Source organism: Fistularia commersonii, chromosome 12 (assembly GCF_037954325.1).
Source record: "Fistularia commersonii isolate RoL2024-O1a breed Wild chromosome 12, RoL_Fcom_v1.0, whole genome shotgun sequence".
Lineage (NCBI taxonomy): Eukaryota > Metazoa > Chordata > Actinopteri > Syngnathiformes > Fistulariidae > Fistularia > Fistularia commersonii.
This window is the reverse complement of record NC_141295.1, coordinates 16,482,558-16,508,456: the sequence shown is the minus strand read 5'-3', so window position 1 is coordinate 16,508,456 and position 25,899 is coordinate 16,482,558. Positions and strand designations below refer to the sequence as shown.

Sequence of the window (25,899 nt, the reverse complement as noted above, 5' to 3'; positions counted from 1 at the left end):
CTCTGCACCCTCTAAACTACCCGGAAAGTTCCACCGCAGGAACCGTACCCCAGTAACTCAGAGGATTTTGGTTACACTTTTTCAAATTTTAATCCAGGTAAGTCCCCAGAAGATGTACCTTTGTTCCCACCTCACGATGCCCCCATTAGCACAACAACCCCCTTCGAACTAGTTTCTGCAAAACTACCCAACATTTACATAACAAGCCATTGGAGCGGCCCCTTATATTCGGAAACTCCCCTTTGGAACCGTAGAAGAAAATCAAGTCCATGAGAAGATTTTGTCCAGGATATCCAAGATTAATAAAAACGGTAATAACGCTTTAAACCCCGAGCGCCATGATTGCAGTGGGAATCCCTGAACGGCAACCTCCCAGCTCTTCTGGAAAATACAGAACCACCTCCGAATTCAAAACCGAAGTGACAATGAATAAAGTGACGAGAAGTAAGAGAAAGACACAGTCCGACACGAGACGCGGGACGGATCATAGAGAATTACATGCAACAAAGCGCATCCGAGAAAAGCCAACGGTACGCTCGCTCGGCGTCTGCCGTTTCAGCGTTGTTTGATCCGAAACACTCGAACCATAAAAAACAATGATTTTTCACACTGCGCCGAAAGAGAGTAAATGATCTGTGCTTAGAAGCTTCATGAATTACTAAGAAATAAAAGCACGTCTTTTACTGGCTGAATATGCAAAATGCACCTTTTCATTTTAAGGAATGCTCTTAATGTCTGGTTAAAAAGCAAAGAGCGTTTGAAGCCTCACAGATCACAGGTTTGTGTCTCGGATGGCTAAGTCAAATTTGGGTTGGGTAAAAGAGATTTATTTGAAAAAGTTCAGCGGTTAGCCGAAATGTTTTATCTAACATACAGGGCGACTTCACTGCGGAGCAGGATGGGGATGGAAAGGAAATTAAAAGAAAAAAAAGTGAAATGCTGGTGTGTTTCTCATCTTTCTGAGCAGATGACTGCATCTGAACTGCAGCCCGGTCTTAAACAGCAATAATCAGCTGAATTGGACCCGCGGGCTGGGCTTCCCATCCTCCCAGCGCAACAATAGAGCTCACATGTCGTATTAAAATGGCTCCGACCTTCATTTCACTTATCCTTGTAAACCTTGAAAATGTTTCAATTTGAAGAAAATAAAATATGTAGAACGTAGCATCTGTTGGCCTTTACTCCAGCTGAATGACAAATAGGTTGCTACTTTACAACCAAATACCGAGTTACATTTAAGGTCACCGCAACTTTCATTTTCGGCATCGCAGATGTTTTGTTTGCGCTCGGCAAAAAGGGAATTTTAAGAAATGAGCCTTCGTTTCTCGGAGCGGAGACTCAGTGGTTTACAGGTCACAGCAGTCGATCAAAAAATATTTCACTGCGTGTTAAATTAGGGTGTAGCGGCTGACATTTTGCATACTTTATGGGGCGGTTATATATGTTTAGCTTGCAAAATGCATATCAGGACCTAATTACAGGACTCGTTAGAGCACAGGCGAGAAGAACCGGGGATATAAAAGTGAAAGATTATCAACAAGACATCAGGAATGGCTGTGTGTGTGTGTGAGAGAGAGATTTGTTTAGTGATATATTTCAGAGCTAGACCGGGCTTCTCACTAATTTAAAGTCCCAAAAGAATAAGGTGATTCCTGACGGACTACTTCTAATGGACTAGTTGACGTCTGAAGCTACATCATCTGATATTGTTCAGTTATATCGGCTGATATTTGGCTTCACGCCGAGGGTTTCCGAGATTAGCAGACGTTAGCGTGACGGCACGGCCGTCCGGTACGTCCATCCATTATCTACCGCTTATCCTACACTTTAGGCCGCAAGGGGCGTCCAGTCTACTTTTTAAAACAAAATAAACCAGGACCCCCTTTGAGAATTCTCCAATATATGTCAATTACTCCCCCTTATCAATTGTGGACTTGTTTGCTCCAGAAAAAGAACATTAATTTATATTGTCACTCTATTTTTAACGTCGTTTAGTTCTGGTTATGTATTTTTCACCCTCACTGTTCCTTTACATTGTCCATTATTCCTGATGTTGTTGTTGTTGCTGTCTATTTACTCATGGATGTCTTGCTATCTTCTGTCTCACTATTTCTATTTATTTATTTTTTGGCATAACTGTTACGCTGCTGTGACAAAGGAATTTCCTCTATGAGGATCGATCAAGTTTATCTTATCTTATTAAGACAGGAAAAATAATATACCGGGAGTTAAGGTCATTTGGATGAGATTTAAAATGATGATTTCAATGAGTAATCAATTATGAACTTATTGATCAATTAATCATTTCAGCTCATAAATTAAACCAAGGGCTTTGAGACATTTCCAGATAATAAAGGTATTTCTTTCCCCAAGGAAATGAAGGAGGAAAATAAATCATTTCTAAACTCTTTATCGCAAGATATGAATAGGTTCTGGGAATCACAAGATAAAATATTGGCGAGTCTGATTCTACGTTTTTGACAGACACGGTAAGCAGCCGTCTGGAGAATCCTCTCCGTACAAAAGCCAGGAGCCAGTTGGTGTCGGCTGCACAGCCAAAGAAGTCAAAAGGTAACTCCGAAGTACATTCTCGTGTTGGGCGACAGTCACGGAAAGAACTTTATTTCTGATGTGACTTTTTATGTGTGCAGCAGGGGTTTGATGTCACGCTATAATGAGGAAATGTGCTCCATTCATATTATATTTCTCTCTGAAAAATGCATGAGGTTTTTCAAAAGTACATCTCTCTTAAACCTTTATTTTAATACAACTTTTGGCATTATGTATTCACTGCAAGAAGTACTGTGCAGCCGGTAGAGACACTCCACGCTATTCTCCTGAGACAGATGTAATTGCACCCTCCAACCTGGCTGGCTATGCAGAGAACCTTGAGAATGCTTCCAGAAGCTGCAAGACGCAACGCGTGTAGGTTCTCATTACAAAGCAGAATTGATTAATGAATTAATGTTAATTAGGCGAGCAGATGATTGCGGGACTTGTACAGAGCGACGCTTAGATTTACTGTCACAAAAAAAAAAAACAGGGGGTTCTCAGGCTTCATTTGTTTGAGACAGAAACAGTTTCGGGTTTCCAGTTCCTTACGCGAGTCAACCGCAAAGCCTTAATGTGACACAACATTTCCCATCAGCTCCTGTAGAAAGCTGTTTACCTGGAGGACGAGGCTCCAACTTGCAATGCAACATTTCACCGAAGCGTCTCCGTACCTCCCGCCTCTGAGCGGAAACCAGAACAGCTAGTAAGGGGATGTCTGGATCTCAAGCTACATTAACTTGAAAATAAATAAAAAAACGTTGAAATAGTATCGCCTCTTGCTTTGCAGTTCAAATCTTTGCTAAAAAAAAAAAAAAAAAAAAATTAAATGTATCTAAGTGGGAGTACATGGATCTTGGGTGGCTGAACGCAGCTGCAAACTCTGTGTTAATAATTCAATGGCCAACCTGCTAGTTACCATCAGATTCAATGGCCAACCTGCTAGTTACCATCGTTGACTTTCACAGAAGGGGTTTTTGTTCTGGCCCAACTGGTGATGTCAAATCTCATGGGCTCAGTCACAACAGGAGCAGCAGGTAATGTTTCCACTTCAGATGGTGAAACTCGCTTAAATCCATCCCATTCAAAAGCAACCTTACGATGACTCTAAGCTGCATGCATGTGTGCATGACGGACTCTTTACAACAGATGCACATGAACAACTGACTCCTTATTCTGAGCATCTCTGATTTGTGTTGACTCAGGTTTTAAAACGAAATATTAACTTTGTTTAAGTGTCATTGCAAAGTGTCTATTCTATCGGTGGGTAAAAATCACATCTGATACCGAGATGTCAAAAAAAAGATTGATTTCTTATTTTGTTAAATTCTAAATCGGAATTTTACTCTACGCTAAATTTAATTTAACATGCTGAAACCATTCATTATTTAAAATTATACAACTTCTCCTGCTCACAGCGTCACAGAGCAAATCCTAACTGACATCGGGTAAAAGGAAAGTTTGCGTCTCCAAATAACATTCGCTATGTTTTTGTACGGTGAGGAGAAATGAAGGATCCTGAATTCCACAGTTTTCAGTTGGCTTCACATCCTTGTGCAACCAAATCAAAATCCAAGTTAGGCCATAAATTCTGTGAATATTGGTCAAAAGAGAGGCTACAGGATGGAGAAAATCTGTAAAACCCATGTGATGTGGAAGCATTTTACTGTGTTAACGGGAACTTGTCAAATTTGGGCTGTATTGATTGCCGTGTGCATGTGTAAATGTATTGTTAAAGTAATTCAACTGTCTATTATTTGGGAATTAAAACTGTTAAAATGCAAAACAGATGTTGCAGCAATATCTGTTTTCCTGCAGGTGTGCAGGAATAATGAACTCAAGATAGGACAAAAGTAGTTGGAGGTCAACAAAGTGTGTAAACTGTACGCATGTCCGATTTTAGGATGCTTTTACTTTAGCAACAGTTGGAACAATTCAACAAAGCAGAAGGTGGGATGATCCAAGCATGAGGGGAAATAAAATCTGTAAAACCAAAACTAAAAAGCGTACAAAAGGTTCATCCACCTCTTAAAAAGTAGCAATCCAGCCACACCTGTACGTCCCGATACACATCTAACTAGTCTGACCATCTCGAACATTGCAGGGCAAACAGAGAATATACATTTTGTAACACACCACCGAGGAAACAGATTATTAGGGGGGGAAAAACTCCGACCCGAGCCAAGCCTGACCGAACCGTGTCTGCACACTGAACTCCTCAGTCCGTGTACTCCGTGTATTTCTTGGCTGAGCCGTGCACTTTGCTGGCGGGGTATTTGAGTCTGTTCAGTGCCATCTTGCGCAGGACGGCCTGTGGCAGGTCGACGCGGCACTTCTCCGCCAGCTCCACCAGGTAGATCAACACGTCGCTGAGTTCGTGTGCGAGCTGTTCCCGCTCGGAGTCGCTCCAGTCGGGCAACCCCTCCGACACCTCGCCCCGCCACTGGAAGAGCTCCGACACCTCGCCGACCTCCCCGACCATGGCCAGCAGCAGGTTGCGGGGTTGGTGGAACTTGTTCCAGTCACGCTCGTCGGTGAACTCCGCTTGCATCCGCCGAATATCCTCCATGCTGGGCTGGGAGCTGAAGGCGAACCGCTCCCTGGTCGCCGCGGATCCGCCGTTCAGCACCTTAGAGGCTCCGTTCGTCGGAGCCGGGTGCGAATTGCAAGTCGAGGTTCCGTCACTGCCATTCAGAGACAACGCTGTCTCGTCGTTTTGGGGTCCACGAGTATCCTTTCCGCTTGTTGCCATCATGTTGAGACTACCCTGCCGATTTAGAACAACTTTGAACGTCTGTAAACACACTTGGCGGCACCTTGAGAGGATACCATGTGAGGAGATCCCGCCAGTTACCAGACCGGAAATGACGTATTGTAAACCGGTCGCACTCCTTTACCACACACGGGAGTTGTAGTTCACACGAGCGTATTTAACCCAAACAACGCTTGATAAAGGACTACAATTCCCATGAGGAACCGCGTGTGGAGGACAACATGGCTGCCCCCGTAGCGCTATGCGGTTGTCTACAACATATAACAAGACAAAATATTAGACTTCATTCTAAGGTTTCGTGTTTTGTCAGGCAAGTGAGCGCGACATGCTCGCAATACGGCAGCCAGCCACAGACGAAGGCAAAAGGGTGGGTGAGGCAGACTATTTATCTGACTTTTCCGCTGAGCAGACGTACTATCCTGTGTCCGGGATGAAACCCATTGACACGGCGGTCTGTTGCAAAGGCAACGAATCAGAAACTGACTATCTATCATCCGTGCAGCTTTTTGTAAAATTAAACCATCGACTGTCAAATAGACGGATCCCAAGCGATCACCTCTAACAAAAAGAAAAAAAATAAAATGGATGTGATTTCAGCTCAAGCGATTGCCAGCCATGCCTTCTGACATTGCCGTAGACCATTTTTATGACCCTTGAGGAAAGTCGAGCGGACACACACACATGAAAAGATGGTTAAATGAATCTGGCCTGGTCAGTCTGAAACACAATCTCAACTGCACACTTGTAAAAACTTAAGCCTTCATGCATGTGGTGTGCGCTTTGTACATTTCAATCAGCCACTGCAACATGAGACACGTTTATAAACCCATATAAAAAAAATCAGACAGGAAGCAAAAAACACCCCTAATCTCATATTGTTTTCAAATATATGTAAATAGTAATCAATTTAACACTCCCTAGAAGCAATCATACACTAAAATAAGCCAATTTTGAATATTTGTTTCCACTTCTCTTGTCCTCTGTTGCCTGTATTGTTATATCTGGATCCTCCTTTTCTCAGTGCTTCCCAGCAGCTGGTCGGAGTTGTCGGCTTGGAGATCCACGCCCAGATTCACTCCAACTCAAAACTCTTCTCTGGCTCATCCGTTAAGTTCTCAGCACCCCCGAACTCCACGGTGTCGTTCTTCGATGCATCATTGCCTGGCACTTTACCCGTAAGTGATGGGACTCCGGTCAAACACCACACCCCTGCGGTTCTTTCATGTCTTTTCTTAGCAGGTCATTTTGGGATTGTCCCTGTGTGTTCTAGGTCCTCAACAAGCGATGTGTGGAGGCAGCGCTGCTGACAGCGATGGCCCTCAACTGCAGAATAAATAGGAAATCGTTTTTTGACAGGAAACACTACTTCTATGCTGATTTACCGGTGAGTTTTTAACCCCACCCCCATAACATCTGGGCAGTTTATCAATGTACCTTGAATATCACCTTGCTGGAATGAATTTTTTTATGCTTTTTTTTTTTTTCTTTGTTTATTACTCGTGGATGAAGTTTAACAACAGCTTGCTAAATCTCATGATTTGACAAGTCTTTAATACAATACATAATTTTCTAATTGCCAAAAAAACCTTTTTTTTACTTATGATGTCTTTCAATGCCACAGCAAAGGATGACAAGTCATACAAAATAGGGGAATGCAATTTTCATCACTTTAAAATAACCCGCAACAAACATTGCCCTTGAACAACAAGTTACAATCAAAATGTATTCAAGTAATATTAATGCAAACCAACTCTCTTGGTTCTACTGGTAACAGTTGTAAAGGGCTAAACAGCACTGTCAATGATCTTATTAGTGGAATCAAGTGATTACATCAGATTAGTAATGTTGGAGAAACTTCTGCCGGGCTTTTTTATACTAGTGTCCGTGGAGTACTCATCATGCTGTGGGAGTCCCTGTTAATTTAGTAATGTGTTTTTCATGTTATTTTTCGCCTCCATACTTCAACATATATATCTAATATTGAAAATTGACTTACTTAATATGGCGATATTCAATGTACCCCGAGCGCTAAGCCGTGTTCCACTCTGAAACACCGTATTCTTTTTAACATCTGATGTTGAGTAAGTGAGACGTCTAGATCGGACAGACAAGATATTGAATAAAGGGAACGTAAAGACACCATTGTCTTGCACATCATGCTGCATCATTGCTCTCACATTGATATAGGCCGTCGTCATCTGCCTGCAGCTGCTCCCTCACACTAAACTCTTCCGACTCTAGACTTTAATAGAAACAGCGGCTCCCTTCTGCTGAAGCAGCAGCAATTTTATTTGCCAAACGCATAGACAAATGACACAGAAAGCTGTTAAAGACAATGACCTGTGTTTTCCCCAGTCATCAGCACATTTCCTTCAGTGCACTTGTATTTTTACATTATCCACAGGTCATTTCCCCTTCGTGCCTTTGCTTATAATTCAGGGATTGATTCCTTTTACTCCCATAATGTGGATCATAATTGGGTTGTAACAGACCAAGGTAGTGTTGCCTAACTAAATAATTGCTGGCATGATTTCATAATGTGCTGTGGTTTGATCATGATGGTTAATTAAAAATTAGGAGCCTTAATATGGCAACCGTCTTCTGTGGCGAATCGTAATGGACTCCGGTTAAATGCCAGCCATCCAATCAATTGAGTTGTCTGTATTTTTAATTCCCCGATGGAAACCCAGTGGGAGTGGTGGGCATCACTGCCATCGTGGAAATCTAGGCCTCCTTGTTTGTTCATCTGCTAATTGCTCAACTTAGTTAGTTGCCAGCCCTTTGTGTGATGATTGAGTGTTGGGCCTTCTCCTGTTTTTCAAGTCAAAACTGCCTTGTTATCTTCTAGAAAATAAGAAATGTGAAGGGGTAAACAACTATAGTTGGGCAAAAACAAGTGGCTTAGAGGGGACAAAAAAGGTTTTAAATACTGAAAAGGGGTTGGAAGAAGTTTCTGGTGGGAAAATTTCATTCGGTTTCTTTCAATTGAGTTTTACACTGTGAGTAATAGAAATGTACTAAACCAGCAATCAATTGCCTAAATGAAAAAAAACAAAACAATATTCCAGACCCAGCCATATCTGAATGTGTATTTGAGATTACGGAGTTAAATTACATCCATTGTACAATGTCACATTTAGAGCGTAGTCCATTTGGCAGTTACTCGGCGGAGTGGTTTGCATGTTCTCCCCTTGGCTTAGGTTTCCTCCCACCGGCCAAAAATATTCAGTCTTAAATGGCCAGCTCTGTGTGCCCTGTGTCTCACCTCTCACCCAACGATACATATGATAATGGGACCCTAAGTGAAGGATGAGCAGTATAAACAAATGAAAACATCACATTGTTGAGTGCATCTTATTTTTCATATGAGGTTTTTAAAATGCCTGATCTAAAGGGTCATTTGGGAAAAGTGATAAGAGATTGAATCCAAAAGAAAACTCCTTATATATCAATTTAATAATCTTGCCCAAGAGATGACATTGCTCTTTTCGTCAGGGTGATCCCTTGGCAAGGTTGAACTACCCCTGGGGCAATTTAACTGCCATTATGAATAACGTTTTAAGGCTTAAATGGAAAACACAAAAGGGGAGCTAAGAGTAACTTGCCCTGTCGAGTCTCCATCCTATAAATCCACACATTTCCTGAAAGAGTCACAGATAGTCTTGCATCTTTAAGTAAGCATTTCTTTGGTTGGATATTATGCAGCACAGGTAAAGGTATGGTAATGTGTAGGTCAGTTATGGCTGGGAAAAAATTTAAATAGTGGATCGTGTTTTAATTCGGTTGTATGTCTTTAGTGCTGCTCTTTGAAAAATTGGCTGAAAACTGTCAGTAGAGTCATGCATTTTTGTCAGCCTTTCAATGAAAACAGTTTTTTTTTCTGACTGGTTTCTCAGCAAGCATAATTTTGTAAGAAAAAGAATGTTCTTGAGATCATGACTTTGGTTATCACAGAGTGGCAGCATAAATTCTGACAAAATCTTGTCCTGAAGCCCTCACATTATTGGTGGCTTGTTACCCCGTGTGTTCAGAGAAGACCGTATCACCACATTTGGGTTCTTTCAAATGCACGCACGCAGCAAAAGCAATAATGGCTTTTTTAATAATTCAATATTGAGGTAAAATTCCCCAAACATCTCATGCCACTAAGTTGAATTGTAATATTAATTTGTATGTTAAATTCGCTAAAATTAAATAAAGTGTGCTCTTGCCTCGCCTTGTAGATTTCATGAACAGTATCTCAAAAATAACAACCCGTCCCGGTATTTTATTATGTAGATTATGTGTTAAAGTTGGAATGTAATTTCTGCTTGGAAAACTGAAACAAGCAGTGGCACAGAGGGAGAAATTACCAAGCCCTGGAAAAAAAAAATTGTAAATTAAATAGTAAATTATTTATATGTTCCACTAGAAATCCCTGATTGCATTTTGTAAAACACCACGGTTGCTCATTAAATGATTAATGCCACTGTCCAACCAACATTCCTTCTTTGAAATTGCAACGCCAGGCACATATCAAAGTTTCTAACAGCCATTTAATAACACTATGGCCCCAGCAGCCCCGCACTGATCTGCTACCTAAAAAAAATACAAATGAGTATTTCCTTGGGATATCATTTCCCAATAAATAGGAACACCCCAGCTTTTGAATCCTTGACATTTGTTTAATGAGAGCAATGAATGTCTCTGCAACCTCGGTGGGCAGCTGAAGCACGAGGTAGGAGACAGCCAACTGGGTCTCGTTTGTTTAGCGACTTTGAAATGAGTCATAACATGACTCAGCAGCTCACCGCAGAAATTATCTGGGAGACCGTGTGTGTATGTGTGTGTGCGTGTGCATGTGTGTGTGTGGGCTCCTGCACCTAGTGCGGGCAAAGACATGGATTTTTTTTTTACCGTATGTATTGAAAAGGTGAAAAATCACAAGAGGCATTTCTCCCAGTCAGGGTTCAATCTGCTGTCACAGTATGCTGAGGGAGGCCGTATCTAAACACCCTCGCATCATTCTTCATTATGTTGGCAGCTGTAGTTTATTTATAATGCAGGGAATGCAAATAGTCTGCATGTACACTGATGTTAAATTGTGGCACAATCAGTGTTCTGCCAACAGCAGCAACATTTTCAGTGACAAGTAAGAAACAGGGGGATTTCTGATAAGCGGCAACGGTATTTGCAAAATATATCGGATTCTATAGCAGACATAGGAGTAGAGAATCCCTGAATATTATGTTTCCTGCCAGTGATAAACAGACCCCCCTCCCCATCTTGTCTCTCACACCCTCCCTTTCTTTAGCATAAGTATGATTAATGTTTAGTTCTCTTGATATAGTTGCCATAGTAACATGGGACATTATTACTTGGGGCAGCATATTTTAGAGGGGCGCAGGAGCAGATGAAATACTCTTATGCTTTTGTGACGAGAAACCTTGAGTGAAATGGCAGCACTCCTGCTGCATTCTGACAGGCTGAGCAATCGGTCGGCGATGTGTTTAATTGATGCTGCCAGCATCACCTTTACTTTGGCCCGTGACTCTTACTGCAGCACTTACTACTCATTACTCTAATTTCCCCTTAAAGGAGCCATAATTAATATTTCTAGTTTAATAATGGATCACATGGCTACTTTTCAGGGGCTATGTGGCTCTGAAGGAAGAGGAGGTTCTCTTCCTGCGGGTATTTCAAACCCAGTTTCTTCATGTCCATTTGTCAAAATGTCAGCTCCAAATTGCTCCCAGTGGACAACAATGTGAAGGGGTGAAGCAAAGTGATTTTGCTCATTAAACTAGAGGAGGACAAAAACTATAAAAATGTAGTTTGTGTCGTTTGAAAGCACGGCTCACATTGATTCCATAGCTCTTTCACTCGATTCTTCGGGTCCTCTTGGCTCCGTCGAGCATTTCAGCATCTTTCATCACACCCGCAATGTTTTGATTCATTCCTAGTGCTATCATTGTGTTGTTGTCAGATGTAGCAGGCAGCTGTGTGTGGAAAAAAAATAGATCAAACAAATCCACACAACACTACCTGTCCAGGCACCAAATGGCAAACAGACACACTCTGCCAAAGAGCCAGATTTTCCCCACCAGTTGGCTGGGATGCAAACAGCGAAAACGGTTTCCCTTCACAAGGTGGACAGAATCATACCCCAAATAAATGTTAGTCTGTTTTCACTGGATGTGGTATTAATTAGCTGACAAGTTTGCAAAATCAAATTAGTTATCTGTGAAAAACTTCTTCCCTAAAACTTTAAATCAGCAGCAAATGACTAAAGCGCAAATGCACATAAAGGATGAGATTCTGTACACACAGCCTGTTTTTTGGAAAGGTGCCCCAGCCTTTTCTCATGTAAATCCGACAGAAAGTGGTGGTTTGACAGGAATAAAAGTGCCAGGCTACGAAAATGACAAAGCACCTGTCTTATCAAAAAACATGTAAAAAAAAAAAAAAAGAAAAAGAGGAAAAGTACACAAGCCCTTATGTCAATGTCTCCTCCGCACATAGTGTTGTAGATTGTAGAAGCAATGTGACTTACGGTGAGAAGAAAAAAAAAATTGAATTTGATTATGTCACTGGTAATATCTTTGACATTTTCTTTTGATTTTCTCAAAAACTCTACCGTGTCCTCAGAACTCTTGTACACAGAAGAGAACAGGATTTTCAGCATGAAAGGTGCTTAAACTTAGCCATATAGTGCCACACAATGATAAGCTGTGCATCTCACTTCCTGCCTGGTGTGAAATGGTGCAAATAAGACGATGACTGTTATAAAAATGAACATACTGCATGCTACCAAGACAGACATCATTGCAGATTATTCACGTCCAACAAGATTAGTCATTTTCCTTCAAAAAGACTTTGCTACAACATCAAGCTGTTTCAATTCATGGTTGTGTATGTATGTATATATACACTGCTCAAAGAAATAAAGGGAACACTTAAAAAACACATCCTAGATCTAAATGAATGAAATATTCTTATGAAATACTTTGCTCTTTACACAGTTGAATGTGCTAACAACAAAATCACACAAAAATGATCAATGGAAATCCATTGTATCAACCCATGGAGGTCTGGATAAGAATCACACACAAAATTAAAGTGTAAAAACAAACTCCAGGCTGATCCAACTTTAATGTAGTGTCCTTAAAACAAGTCAAAATGAATCTGTGTTGCTTCCTGAGTGGACACTATGATTTCACAGAAGTGTGATTGCCTTAGAGTTACCTTGTGTTGTTCAAGTGTTCCCTTTATTTTTTTGAGCAGTATATATATATGTGTGTATATATATACACACATATATCCTTTTTTTTTTTTTAACATCAGGCTGGATACCAAATCACACAACAACGCCGCCCAATTGCAGTCGACGGCGTTCTGAACTACTGCCTCCTGGGAGGGGAAAAGAGAAATGAGGTGATCCGAAAACAAGTCAGCATCAAACAGATTCAGCTGGAGCAGGACAGTGGAAAGAGTCTCCATGACGACCTCCGCAACCAAACACTCATTGACCTCAACAGAGCTGGTAATGAAGTGATGCAGTTCTCCACTTAAAATTGTGGTCAGAATTAGGAATTTTAATAACTTCCTCTTTTTTTTAAGTGAGCGTAATCATTTCAATATACTGTTAAAATGCAAATAATTACTTTGGCTCAAATAATCTCCAAAAAAGTATATGATTTACTCCTTACTGTGTGGCGTAAAAAATGCTTTAGTGTCGCTTCGGATTTTAAGAAAAAGGCTCAGAATAACAAAGTGGAAAGGAAGGAAGTGAGTGACACCCCATTGTTGATTTTGGTACTACTCAGTATCTGTCAAAAGTAACAAAAATACCGAATAACACTAGACAGACCGATCAGACCTACATAACTCTATAGATTGAAACTGCTCAACACAGCGAGAGAGGACTTTGACACAGAGCTTCATGGGATAAATATCTTCCGGACACCATTCCCGTCATCAGGTGTAGGTCTGATGGAGCTGGTGATGGAGCCCAACATGAGCTGCGGCGAGGAGGCTGCAGCAGCTGTCAGAGAGCTTCAGCTCATCCTGCAAGCCCTCGGCACCTGTCAAGCCAACATGTCTGGTATGGAAATCACTACCTGCACTGGGGTTTTTTCCCCCCCAGATGCTTCATCTACTAACACAAACTGATCTCCCTCCTAGGAACTAGGGTCTCAGAATGTAGGATGTTTTCACGCTGTAATGATTATAAAGCCCTCCTAGGCACATTTGTCATTTGTGGACCGGCTGAATGAATCGGACTTGACTCAGCATCGTTTCTATTTTTTTCTCTTTAGAGGGCCAAATGAGGGTAGATGCTAACGTGTCTGTCCACAGGCCAGGTGAGCCCCTTGGGGTAAGGACAGAGGTGAAGAACATCAACAGTATCCGATACCTGGCCAGGGCTATAGGTAAGCACCACCAAGTACCCGATGAAATATAAAAAATAATAGCGAAAGCTTAGACCAAGTTGTAATTCTTGCTAAAAATGTAGAATATAGATGCACTGCCTCCAAACCCTGTTCACTCTCTGATAAAGATGTTTGCTTGTTTGCTTTTGTGTTCAGCAGTTCTATACAATTTTTTTTCTTGCTTGACTACTCTTCACTATATTCCTTTATGGAGTTACTTGCTATGCCAGGTTTAAATTAAACATTAAGTTGTGATAAAAAAAGTCAGCAAAACCAATCAACTTAAAACGACTGAAATTAACAACTTAAGAAATCTGAGAAATCAAATTTGGCAAAAAAAAAAACAAGTAAAAAAACAAGTAGAAAACATGAAGCGTCTGAGAAGAAGGAATAAAACGCATTTACATGTAAAAATACCTGAAAAGAAGTCCAACTAAATAAGTCTTTTTCATTGTAATTATTAAACTACATGCAAAAGTAGCCGTGCCGCGTCAGATGCCAGGATCACCCCTGATCGTGGTGGAGACACAAATTTGAAAACTGACATGAAAATACTCAACCCACAGTCAACCTAAAGCTAGAAACACAAGTACACGTAAGGACCTAAGCGCATGCGCAAGCACACACACGAACACAAACATACATACCTCTTTCCTGGGATTAACAAATATATCCAAATACATTAGGACTTGCTGTAGTTTTTTTTTTTAATCACTGATACTCAAACATTCACCTCCTTGACAGCAATGTATGATGATGGATTGACTTCTCCCATTCTACAAATCAAGTAGAATTGACTACTGATAAAACGCCACCTAAAAAGACAAGTGACCTGAATCTTAAATTTCTTTTCGCCCAAATTCTTACGAGCATGGTGTTAAGCAAAACATTGAGGTGGCACGCTTTAATTATTTATCAATAAAATTGCATTACCATGACTGCCAGTGACTTGGTATTTAAAACTCACAGAGAAAAGCATCATTCATCACAGGGACTGCAGCGGCTGTCAAAGCCCCATGGATTACCAGTGTGTCTAGCAGAGCAGGTGCTGGCATTTAACATCAAGTTGTATTCGAGGGTATCAGTGTCCCTGGATAAAATAAGTGTGTTTATGCAATGCTTTTATACCGCCAGACTACGAGATCCTGAGGCAGATCGATGTCCTGTGGAACGGAGGAACAGTGCAAAACGAGACTCGTGCCTATGATTCCAAGACGGGGTGAGGAGCGGACATAGTAAAGCTTAAGCCAGTACAACAGCCCCTGACTGGGATCTCTGCCTGGTCCATTAGTCCCGAACTTAGCTGAGGAGGAACCATCATAGTAATGATGACAAATAGTACCATTTGGTTTCCGTCGTTGTCCTGTGGTATCTGTCAGCTATATTGTGCTCACACAACAGGGCAGCTCCTACACAGCTGAGGCCATGATCATCTGCTTTTGCCCTGCTGTCTTCCCATGGGGACTTACATGTCTCGTGATGAACTGTGTTAAATAGCGTGTGTGATGGCCTCTTTGGTTTTGCCCTTGTGACGAGAACTACAGATTTCATTGCAGTGATTTGGACCAACTAAGCCTCGAGTATCTGCCTATACTGGATAATATATCCATGTAAAACCAAACATGGCTTGGGTAGAAAATATCTTGTATTTAGTTCTTACTACACATATTCTTGTCTGTATCCTGACAAGGTGTTTGCGTTTACAATGCTAACTCTATAGTCTATAACTGAAAGCAGCACATCGACGTCTATTTGTATCACATCAGCTCTGTTACAGTAAAATAATAGCATAGTATAGCAATATCAGAAATGACAGTCCGAGCTTTGCAGAATTTTTTTTACATCAATTTTAATGTTTTGACTTGTATGATGAATCCAACACAAAGACACTACCATGTTTCATCTCATGTTGCAGGGAGACTGTACCAATGAGAGACAAAGAGGCTCTTCAAGACTACAGGTGTGTACGAGTTGTGTTTGGCAGCCGTCCTCCTATAATGCGTGTGCTTGTGTTTACTCACATGCAGTCATAATATTATGAGTCAGTCTTGTGCTTATTTTGGCTGAAAGAGGATGGAAGTCTGAGTGGCGGCTAGGCGGAGAGAAATAAACACACACCAATGCTGCTCTTCGTTTTGTGTGGGGTTGAGTTAAGATAGAGGAGTGACAGACAGTTTTAAGGCGGATGGTGTCAAATGATTAGCGATGTAAGTGAAATGTGGCAAGAGCACTGTCGGGGACTATTAGCGGTGCAACAAAAGCCAACCTCTTAACCCCCCGGCTTATCTTTACTGCCAATAGTGTTTTCTACTCATTTTTTTTTTCCTTTTTACCACCCATTCTTCCTAAAGGTTCATCCCAGAGCCCAACCTCCCCCCTCTGATTGTGTATGAAGATAATGCATCTGTCCCCCCTGGAACTGAGGCATGCCAGGTGGTGATAATGCAGAAGATAAGAGCCAGGCTGCCAGAGTTACCCGGTGTCAAAAGAGACAGGCTGGTTCAAATGTACGGTATCCTGTCTGAACACAGCTTCACTCTGGTGGTGAGTTCAGAAATAAGTGAAAATAGACCACTAGAGCAATATTTGCCAAGTGGGTGTTGGGCCCCACCCAGGGGTCAGAGGGGGGAAAAGATTTTCAGAAATGTTAAAACAACGAGAAATAGACTATAATAAACATGACGAGACTTCGCGAAAACTAGCAAGAGTTCACTTACAAGTTGCAGACATCTTCTTTTTTTTCAACCTCATTCTGATTTATTTTAGCAAACATTTTACATTATTTTGAGTATTTTGAGTAATATTTTGAGTTTTTTTAAATTCAATTTATTGTCACTGATTAAAGATGATTAAATTCACAGCTAATGGTGACCTAAAAATGATGGAGAACTCATTAAAAATTTGCAAGTAATTACTAAAATACTTTGAAGAAGTTGTTAAAAAAACATTGTGTGGTTCTCTAATTTAGCAGGTACTTGATGATTTTCACATTTTCATTATGCCTTTTTTCTCACAGATCATCATTTAATCATTTAGTCTATTATGTCTGGGAAATCTCGCAACAAACTGATTCATCAGAACCACCTAAAAATCAGCAAAAAAATGATCATGAAATCAGAATCTAGAATCATTAACATGCCTCAAACCCTAACGGGGATAGTGGGGTCTGGCTCTTGGTTATTTATAGGAAGATTTATTTGCTGAATCCACTTCTTATGTATCTCCTTTAATTGCCATGTACTCAAATCCAAGTTTTGGTCATTTAGTTGCAGCTCAACACTGCTATATTTGAGCTTAATTGGGATAGTGTGAAACTGACATGATTTCCACTGTGTTTTGCTGCAGAATGAGGATGGGCTTGTGGAATATTTTGAAGCTGTGCTGAAAGAGACCAAGAAGGAGCCAAGGAAGGTGGTTGGCTGGGTGACAAATGAGCTGTTGGGTCACCTTAAACAACACAACATGAGTGTGAGCCAGAGGTGAGAGCAACACGGATCCTGTTTTGACAACATTACAACCATACACCTTCATACATGACTTGTTTTACCCAAAAGTTTGCTGACTTTTTTTTTATTATTATTCATTCAGGGTCAAATAGGGCTAGCTCGGTGGTATTCTGGGGATGTGGTAAGACACATATCTTGTTGAAAGACTGATCACAGAATATACCCATGATTTAAAAAAAAAAAGTAAATTTTGACCAACTTAGCAAAAACATTTTCCTGACTAAATTAAACACAAATTAATACTTCAACCACGACACAATCCATGATTAAACACAGACATCTAAATAACATTTACTTTTCAACATTAAAATATATTTGCAGTGAGATATCACAGTTAAATAATCCAACAAACAGCAATCAAAATAAAGCATATTTTTGCAAAGGCAAAATATTTTCCATCAAGGCAAGAAGTTATTAAAGCTTTTTTTTTTTTTTCAAAATACAAGTCATTGTCAGGAGAAAGAACCAATTTAGCTGCTTTTCTCTCGTGTTTCCTGAGGTAATGAACTTTAATTTTTTAAACATTCCTTTGCTTTTTTGTTGTTGAGAAATGCTGTGGAGTTTCCTGTCTGAAGGACTTCTATGATAAGACAAATCAATCTGGTGTGGTCAAATCGGACTTTTCAGTGGGTTTGCAGCATTGTGCCACTTTAAAAGTGTTTTTTTTTCTAGTATGTAAAGAATTTCAAGACACAGACCATGCACTTTGGCTGTCCCAATGGGGCTGGAGTTTCTTGCCACAGTCAGGCCTCGGGGTAACGGGGACCATAGCAATTTTTGCTGCACTCTTGAAAAGCTGAGGAAATATATAAAACAGAAATGCTTTTAGTGCAAGTCTAGCTCAATACCTCCAATTATACATCCACGAATAAAAATAGTCCCCACATTCGAGACAACTGCCATCATGCCACGACAAATATTCACACTCCAAAGTCGTGTTTTACAATTTAATCATATTTCAGTCACACAACACAAACTAATCTGACATCTATGTGATATGAATACAGGCTGTTGTAGCTTTGCTTTCACCATCTCTGCTTTAATTATGCTTCTATTTACTTGTAATGAGTTTTACTGTAACACCAGCAGATCAAACAAAGTAATATCTATTATAAATATTTGAGTTGCGTTCTTTTCTCCATGAGCATTTCGTTCCTCTGCATGTAGAAAACATACTTATCGTTAGCTAAGAGAGGGTATGTTGCAAAATATGAACAAAACTTGAACTTCCGGCTAACTTTGACACTAGCACTGGAGAGCTAGCTAAGCTAGCCGCTTGCAAGCTTAAACCCAGCGCTAACACCGAACACTTGGTCCTGGTGCGCTTATTTCGCACAGGAATCAAATGTATGACAACTTATAGACTAAGCAGTGAGCAAAACGCAATGTGCACGATTTCATGCTACGTCAAACGTACCTGTGGACCAACAGGTAACAGTTTACTCGCACACATCCAGCATTAGCGCCATTTTTCCTTCACCGCATTTCCTCCATTGCATTCTGTTCTTGCGCTTGCGTTTCCTGCCCTTTTTGCGCGACAGCGACTCCTAGCGGCGAGAAATGTAACTACACGATGTTTGTCGACTGCTTTATTGATTTATGAAGAGTGCATTTTAAAATGAGCATAAATTAATTTTAAATATTCAAAAATTTTTTCTATTGTTATTTTTTTCTTAAACGAGGGGAAGAGGAGTGTCTGTCGGTTTTCATTTTTGGTTCATAGTGGTTGGTTTTGCAACCCCCTGCAAGCATGTCACTTTCAGTGATTGAAAATGAAATGTGGATCAAGGGCCCGTGTTGTCCCTCATATCTGTGTAAAATCCCGACTGGTGGTCTGGATATGCCATCCTTCCCCGCCGGTGTCGTCTCCACCGCTTAAGTCTCTGCCGCACTGCATTTCTTTGCATGTGGGTCATTCCATCATCCGTTAAGTTCCGGCGAAGGCCCGTCACAGTCTATCACAGGCGGCGTGATGGAGGGAGCCGAGAAGCGAACAGCATATCAACAGAGTAATATTGAGAAGTGTCAGCCATGAAGTTATGGCAGCAGCTTTGTACACCTGAATAAATTGGATTGGATTTAACCAGTCAGCTGAAGCACCTGATAGTAATAAGCTAATATAGAGACTGCAGTGATCTCTCTGAACACTGGTGGTTCATTGTACCAATGACTTGGCCGAGAAAAGGGCTGCGTATTGATGTGATGGGGTAGAGTCTAGATTGTTAAATAAGATTATTAAGTGAATGATAGAATGCCATCGGTCCCATTTAACATCTGCATAATTTAAAAATGAGCCAGAGTGGGAAAGAGCAAGATTTACCAAGAAACTGGTCAAATCAAATACATGCAGCAAGGCTGCAAAAAGTATTCAGAATTAGAGAGCTAAACATATGTATGTGAATAAAAGATAGATTAAAATATGTATTTTGAAGGTCGGATCAGTGTTTTATTTATTTCTCCTGAGAAAGAGTTGCAAAGAGTATTTCAGCAAATAGATATGTTTGTGTTTATAAAAATTATGCAAGAGTCAGACATCAGCAACCCTTCACTGAAATAAATGACAGATTAGCACCGTAGCCTTTTAACAGTCAGGATACTGAGCTGAAAATTAGTTAAATATAGATTAAATTATTCATAAGTCTCACACGCCACATTAACATTTAGACTCTCCTCTCCGCTTTGATTGACACCCAGCATTATTAGGTGCTTAATGTTCAGACATACTGAGTGGACCATCACACACGACACACACACACAAAAAAACCTGAGAGTTCATAAATCATATAAATTGCGTGTTGATGGGGGAAGTTCTTCCACAGTCCCTGAAGCTCCTCGCTCTCTTTAGGAAATCCAACAAAAATGCAAAGTCTTTACATTTTCGGAGGCGATCCTATTTTGATCCCTCTCTGCCGCGGGGCATTCAGTCAAAACAATTTGGGTTTCGTAAATGTTGTAAATGTTCCCAAAGACACACACAAGTAAACAAGCAGAGACTTTTTTTTTTTTTTTTTTGAATATGCAGGGGGTTGGGGGGATGGGGAGACGTTGCTTTTCACTCTTGTGGTTTAAAAAAAAAAAAAAAGGAGAGAAAAAGAAACCCGCAAAGTCTAATCTTGCCACCGGCGATGAGACGCTAACACCAGCTGTCTCCCACTGTTTCTATTTACTGATGCACTGTAGAGCTACATAACAGAAAACTATTTATTTTGTTTCGGAGTTTTTCTGCAAATGAAAAGAAATTGTGACACGCCTGAAGAGTCGTGGACAGCTTTCAATAATGGCGGAGCTCTGATTTATACGGACATCGGCCCTCTGAGCGCTTCATCCGATGCCACTGTGGACGTGAAAACGGCACAGACGATTTGAGTTCAGGGGCTGTGACGTATACTTTGTCGACCTTCTTCCGTCATTTGATTTGCTCTGGCGATATAAGGAGAGCCACAGAAAAATATATTTCCGTGTGTGTTTTTCCCAGGACTGCAAATATGGGTCTTCTCATAGAATATTTGTTTTAGTTTTGGGCTCCCTCTGAAGTCTCCAAACGAGTGCCCTTCAAGCTTTGCGACCTCACTCGACCTCCCGGGACCCCGGAAAAGGTTTCCCTTCTTCCGAGGACTCTATTGCTTTCACCCGGAGCCTGCAGTGATCCCAGTTGACCTTCTGTGTTTGCTAATAATGCCCTGTGCAAAAAGCAGACCTCCAGCCAGACTTAATGAGGGTTTTGCAAGGGACTTTTGTGAATGTGGCGCGTGGCACATATCCAAAAAACAGCCTCTAACCGCGGCGATTCTGCATTGATGTGAAGGTAGCGGCGTCCTTGGCGTACGTAACTCTGCAAACCTGCCGTTATCAACTGTTCCCAGGGGTTAGCGCCGCTTTGCACGGAACTGCTAAGTGTCTCCTAACGATAGCCGGACTTGACTGAAAACCGGGTTGTGTCTTCCAGCTCTGCAGCTGGCGTTATATCACAGAATAAGATCATGACTGGCTTGCCACCTATTAGCGCGCTAATGGAGGAGGAGGAGACCTGCTCTGACCCGACCTCTCTGGACGGTGCTACTAATGCGTTTGGCTCCACAGCAACCTGTCCACATTGATTTGTTCTCGTTTGTTAGCAACGCGCTGCGTTGTAGCTGCAGATTATATGCTTTGCGTGGACCCCGTTATTCCAGGTGACATTAATTTCTGATTTTAAAAGGATTTGAAATTCTTCGGGGGTAAAGACTGTTTCTTTTCAGTCGTCCGTGATTGGCGGAACGCACAAACACAAAAACTACTCCCCCAATTATAGCACCGGGATGACAGAAGAAATTGGGACATCTAGAGAGGTAACATTCCAGACGTGTCATGAAAAGTTTCTCTGGGCGCTTTTGTCAGCCGAGACAAATTAGTTTTCCAGCGGTTTCCGACTCGCACAAGTTGCTGGATTTGCAACTCGGGTGACACATTTGTGGCGAGACGTTGACAGCATAATGACAGCACCATGATTGTGCAGTATCTCACCGAGCCAGCATTAAAGGTGCTATATTTCATATTTACCATAAATCTTCAAATCGGGAGCTCAGCCTATATTTAGGATTGTAATTCCTTTCGTTCTAAAGCTTAGCTCAGCAAATATGGAGGGTTCTCTCAAATTGTTAATTTAAACTGCTGTGAATATTCATGTAAAAAAAAAGAAAAAAGGGTTCTCACATGTAAAATACTGACGAAAATCCTTCATTTGCTCCGACAGCCAGGAAACCCTGATCTGGAAGCATCCCTCATTTAACTCACCGCCTCTCAGAATGCTTCCTGCCTTTTTTTCTACTCTGATCCCATCGTAATTTCCATAATCTTAGCTCTTCATCAGTTACCAGTGGACTTTTACGCATCTCCGGTTGACAGTGTTTTTTATTTTTTGGGTTGTCATCCGTCCATCCGAATCCCCTTGAGGGAATCTCTGAAGGTCCGGCACCGTCGTCCGATCGTGATCGAATTCGCCGCGACCTCGCAAAGTGGAATAGAGCCACGTGTTCATCGTGATTACATTTTCCGCAAATGTCTAAAAGGTTGGCGTCACGATGGCACAGCGGCTTGCACATCTGCCTCACTGCAAGACGGTGGTTCGATTTCGATCCCGGCCTTTGCGATTGGAGTTTGCGGAGGTTTAGATAACGAATGAATGGCTGATAAAATAAAAACAATCATCTTTAACGCGTTAAAAGTTGAATATTACTTTGGTTTCATTGTGAGTTACTTTTCTCATGCAGTTCCTACAACCTCTAATCCACCCATCCCCAAACTTTTTTGCGGCATCAACCATTTTAATGTCAAACAATACTTTCACGAACCGTCGGATAAATACATATCAATATTAATACATAAATATTCCTGCATTTTTATGAATCCATATTTTTAGCAGGTCTCCTGGTAATGTCTGCTAAACGCTGCTATCTTTTTCTTCATGGTCTTAGGTTCTTCTTCTGTCTCCTCACCGGGTCTTTTCCCCTTTGCAAAGAAACTTTCCAAAGACATCTGTTTTTGACTCATTTTTCTAGCTTGATGGTTTAATATTAGCGTTAATGTATCACGTGACCGAAACAAAAGTGAGTCATAGACGGATGTAACAGAGAAAATTCTGTCATTTTTCAAAATAAAACCTTGTGCAGACTCGGATAATAAATATAAGGGAAATAATGTAAGTTATTTATTCGTTCCGTGCGGGCCGCCACCAAACGACCCAGTCTGCTGCCCGGGGTCCAGGGACGACTTCATCTTATGTATTATCACAACTCAGTCAGAGATGGATGTAAACAGCACCTGCTTGGAAGGAAAATGAGAAAATGGCCATCGTGATCCTTATTTCATGACTGACCGTCGCTCCGTTAGACTTACTCGACCATTAGTCCGTTCGACTTTCTCAAAGCAGTGATAAGTTTTGTGGAAATGGATTTGACAGTTCGCTGACGCTCAAGCGGATCACCTTAAATTCCACATGAGGATGGAAAAAGGTGTGAATGCGCCATCCTAAGGCGGGTCGCTGCTGTGACTTTGGAAAGATGGATACTTTTCATCTGTTTTTCCAGACCGTTTGGAGGAGAGATGAACCGCAGTTGACGTAATTTATTCGAAAAGGCTCTGTGAACCGGCGTGTCTGGTAGCCTGGGGAATAAACAAGCAGACAGGAAAGACAAACACATTATAGTCAAATCGCAAACGATGATAGACTATTTCTTCTTTTTCACTCAGCCCCGTCACCCCGCCCGCACACACACACACACACACGCACAAATCCTTCGTCCATTTATTAGCGTCATTGAATTACGTGTCTATTTGATTTCAGCCCAATCTCTCCCTCTGCCCTCGCCGAGCTGCTGGAACTTCAGGAAACAGGACGCATTTCCTCTTCAGTTGCCAAGCAGGCCAGTCAGCTGCGCACTCCGTGCAATTATTCCTTTCCATCTGTCACTCAATGCGCGTGCAAACACACACACACACACACACACGTATAAACACACAGCTGAAGCCTGTTTGTATTCAGCTCCTCACCTGCATCCTTGTTTTTCGCCTCCGTGCTCTCAGGTGTTTCAGGAGATGTGGGGGTCATCAAGCAAGACGGCCAAGCAGATCATCCAAGAGCAGGACTTGGGGCTTGTTAGTGACACTCGGCAGCTGCACAGCATCTGCCAGAAGGTGGTGGACGCGAATCCCGGCGAGGTGGGCGCCCACACGAAAGCTCTCACATTCAATCACGGGGAATCCTTTTCACAGACTCGCCATACTTTGCTTTTTTTTTCCCCGTCCGCTTAAAGGTTCAAGCCCTCAGAAATGGAAATAAGAAAGTGCTGAACAGGCTGATGGGACTGGTTCAGAGGGAAACAAAAGGCAGGGCCGATCCGGTGCTGGTGCGGGAGATCCTACAGGAGAAGGCGTTGTGACGGACAGATTGCGCTGCAAGAAGTTCCTGACCTGCGAACACGTCCGCGGGGACACGAAGACGAGCAGAGAATCCATGCAAACTGCAATTTGTTATTTCTCAAGATGAGATTCTGTAAATATTGTACAATGTTTTCCATTGACAAATAGTCACTGTATACACAAATATGTATATGTATATGTATATGGAGGGATAATAAAAACTGAGCAGTTCTCTCTAACGGTGTCATTTGTTATGAAGTAGAATTGTCCTTTTGAACGCAGAGAAAGGAAATTACTCTCCAGATAATGAGATCCAATGCACGATTAGGTTTATGTTAATTTTGTTTGAAAAATTGGAATGGAATTAAATCTATTTGAGATCAATTAAAACGTTGGCGGTGTGACTTTTAAGAATGACTCCGCACGGCATTGCATATAATTCAGTTAAATCCTAATCGTATTATGTTTTACGATGTAACTGCTGACATGACTGATGCACTCTTGGATTTAAGAACCGTTGTCGTAGGTAACCTTGCAGATTGCGCCCCCTAGTGGCGGGAAAGGGCTCACAGGGGGTTCGGTTTGACTTTATTTATATAGAAAAGTGCAACTTTTACCATTTGGAAAGTAGATTTGGTTTTTTTTTCCCATGATTTGGAATGGAAGTGCACGTTGGTGCAGTTTCGAGTCCAAGTGAGAAAAATTCTTGGCAGAAAGCGTTGGGTCTTATTAGGAATAGTGTTCGTATTTTGTCAGAGACGAAGGTTTTTGAGGTTTGCCTCGTCTATATTACCTCTTAATCACAGTAGATGTGATAATAATGTGATGCAGTGACATGATATGAATACCTACCGTGATATGGATTGAATGAAATCACCAACTCTGATATCATTTTTGCAAAAGGAGCAATTTTGTTAAGGCAAAATTGCTGCAATCTTCACGAAAGACCCTGTAATTTAGTGGATTTGATGAAAATGAAAGCGCGTAGAGTTTCACTTACCAAAAATTGTCTTTATTTAGAGGCACCCTTTTTTTTTTCTTTTATTTAATCGGACAGCAGCGACAGACTGCAACCTAGTTAAAGGAGACTCGAGGCCAAACGGTGTCAGAAAGGGTGAACCAGAACAAGTGAAATGAGAAACCTGCTGACACAGTTCATACTTTGTGATGTCATTCTTAAACTATCTGGTTTCGTCTGAGCGTGTTTCTAAACACGACCCGGCACTTGTCTCGAGAAAGCAAGTTATTTTGTCAAAACTTGCTATTTGACGAAAGATCCTCCTGTGAAACTGTTTTCCCAATATAGCATTTAGCATAATAAGTGATTAAAAATAACCATATTTAATCCAATTTCCATTTCTCCATTATAATATCTGAATTTCTGAAAAGAAAGGTTGCCACAAAAACTGCATCTGCTTTGTTGTAGCCTTTCTCAAAAATAATTTGTTATTTCTTTTTAATCTACTCAAATCAGTCTATTATTATACCAGTTCAGATCTTTTGATCACTGGAAAATTGAAAAAGAAAAAGTCAATCATCCCCTCTAGGCCTTGTCAAACTTAATATTACATTTAAGGCTCTAATAAAATTCAAATTAAATACGAATTGAGTGTCTCTTTTCTTATTGCTAGGAGCTTATTTCTATGGCAGATAAAGGCATTAGCGTCGAAGCTTTGTCGCTGCAGTTCATATGAAGCGGAATTTAGCAGAAACATTCAGAAGGAAAAGAAAACAAAAGGAAAAAAAAAAAAAACCTTGCATG

The 25,899-nt window shown here is 41.1% G+C and overlaps 2 protein-coding genes across 2 annotated transcripts; one reads left to right on the top strand and one right to left on the bottom strand.

Moving 5' to 3' along the window:
- Positions 1-4,446: 4,446 nt before the first annotated feature.
- dctpp1 (dCTP pyrophosphatase 1) lies at positions 4,447-5,400 on the bottom strand. Its single transcript, XM_086156214.1, has one exon. It carries the CDS (start codon positions 5,303-5,305, stop codon positions 4,769-4,771), a length of 537 nt encoding a protein of 178 aa, XP_086012340.1. The 5' UTR covers positions 5,306-5,400; the 3' UTR covers positions 4,447-4,768.
- Positions 5,401-5,544: 144 nt separating this feature from the next.
- gatb (glutamyl-tRNA(Gln) amidotransferase, subunit B) lies at positions 5,545-25,890 on the top strand. The gene is made up of 13 exons (XM_086157401.1): positions 5,545-5,690; positions 6,345-6,498; positions 6,594-6,707; positions 12,647-12,845; positions 13,284-13,406; positions 13,621-13,734; positions 14,869-14,953; positions 15,650-15,694; positions 16,086-16,278; positions 17,080-17,213; positions 23,563-23,641; positions 23,802-23,936; positions 24,032-25,890. The coding sequence occupies exons 1-13, from the start codon at positions 5,545-5,547 to the stop codon at positions 24,155-24,157; spliced, it is 1,647 nt and encodes a 548-aa protein (XP_086013527.1). The 3' UTR covers positions 24,158-25,890.
- The last annotated feature ends 9 nt before the right edge of the window (positions 25,891-25,899 follow it).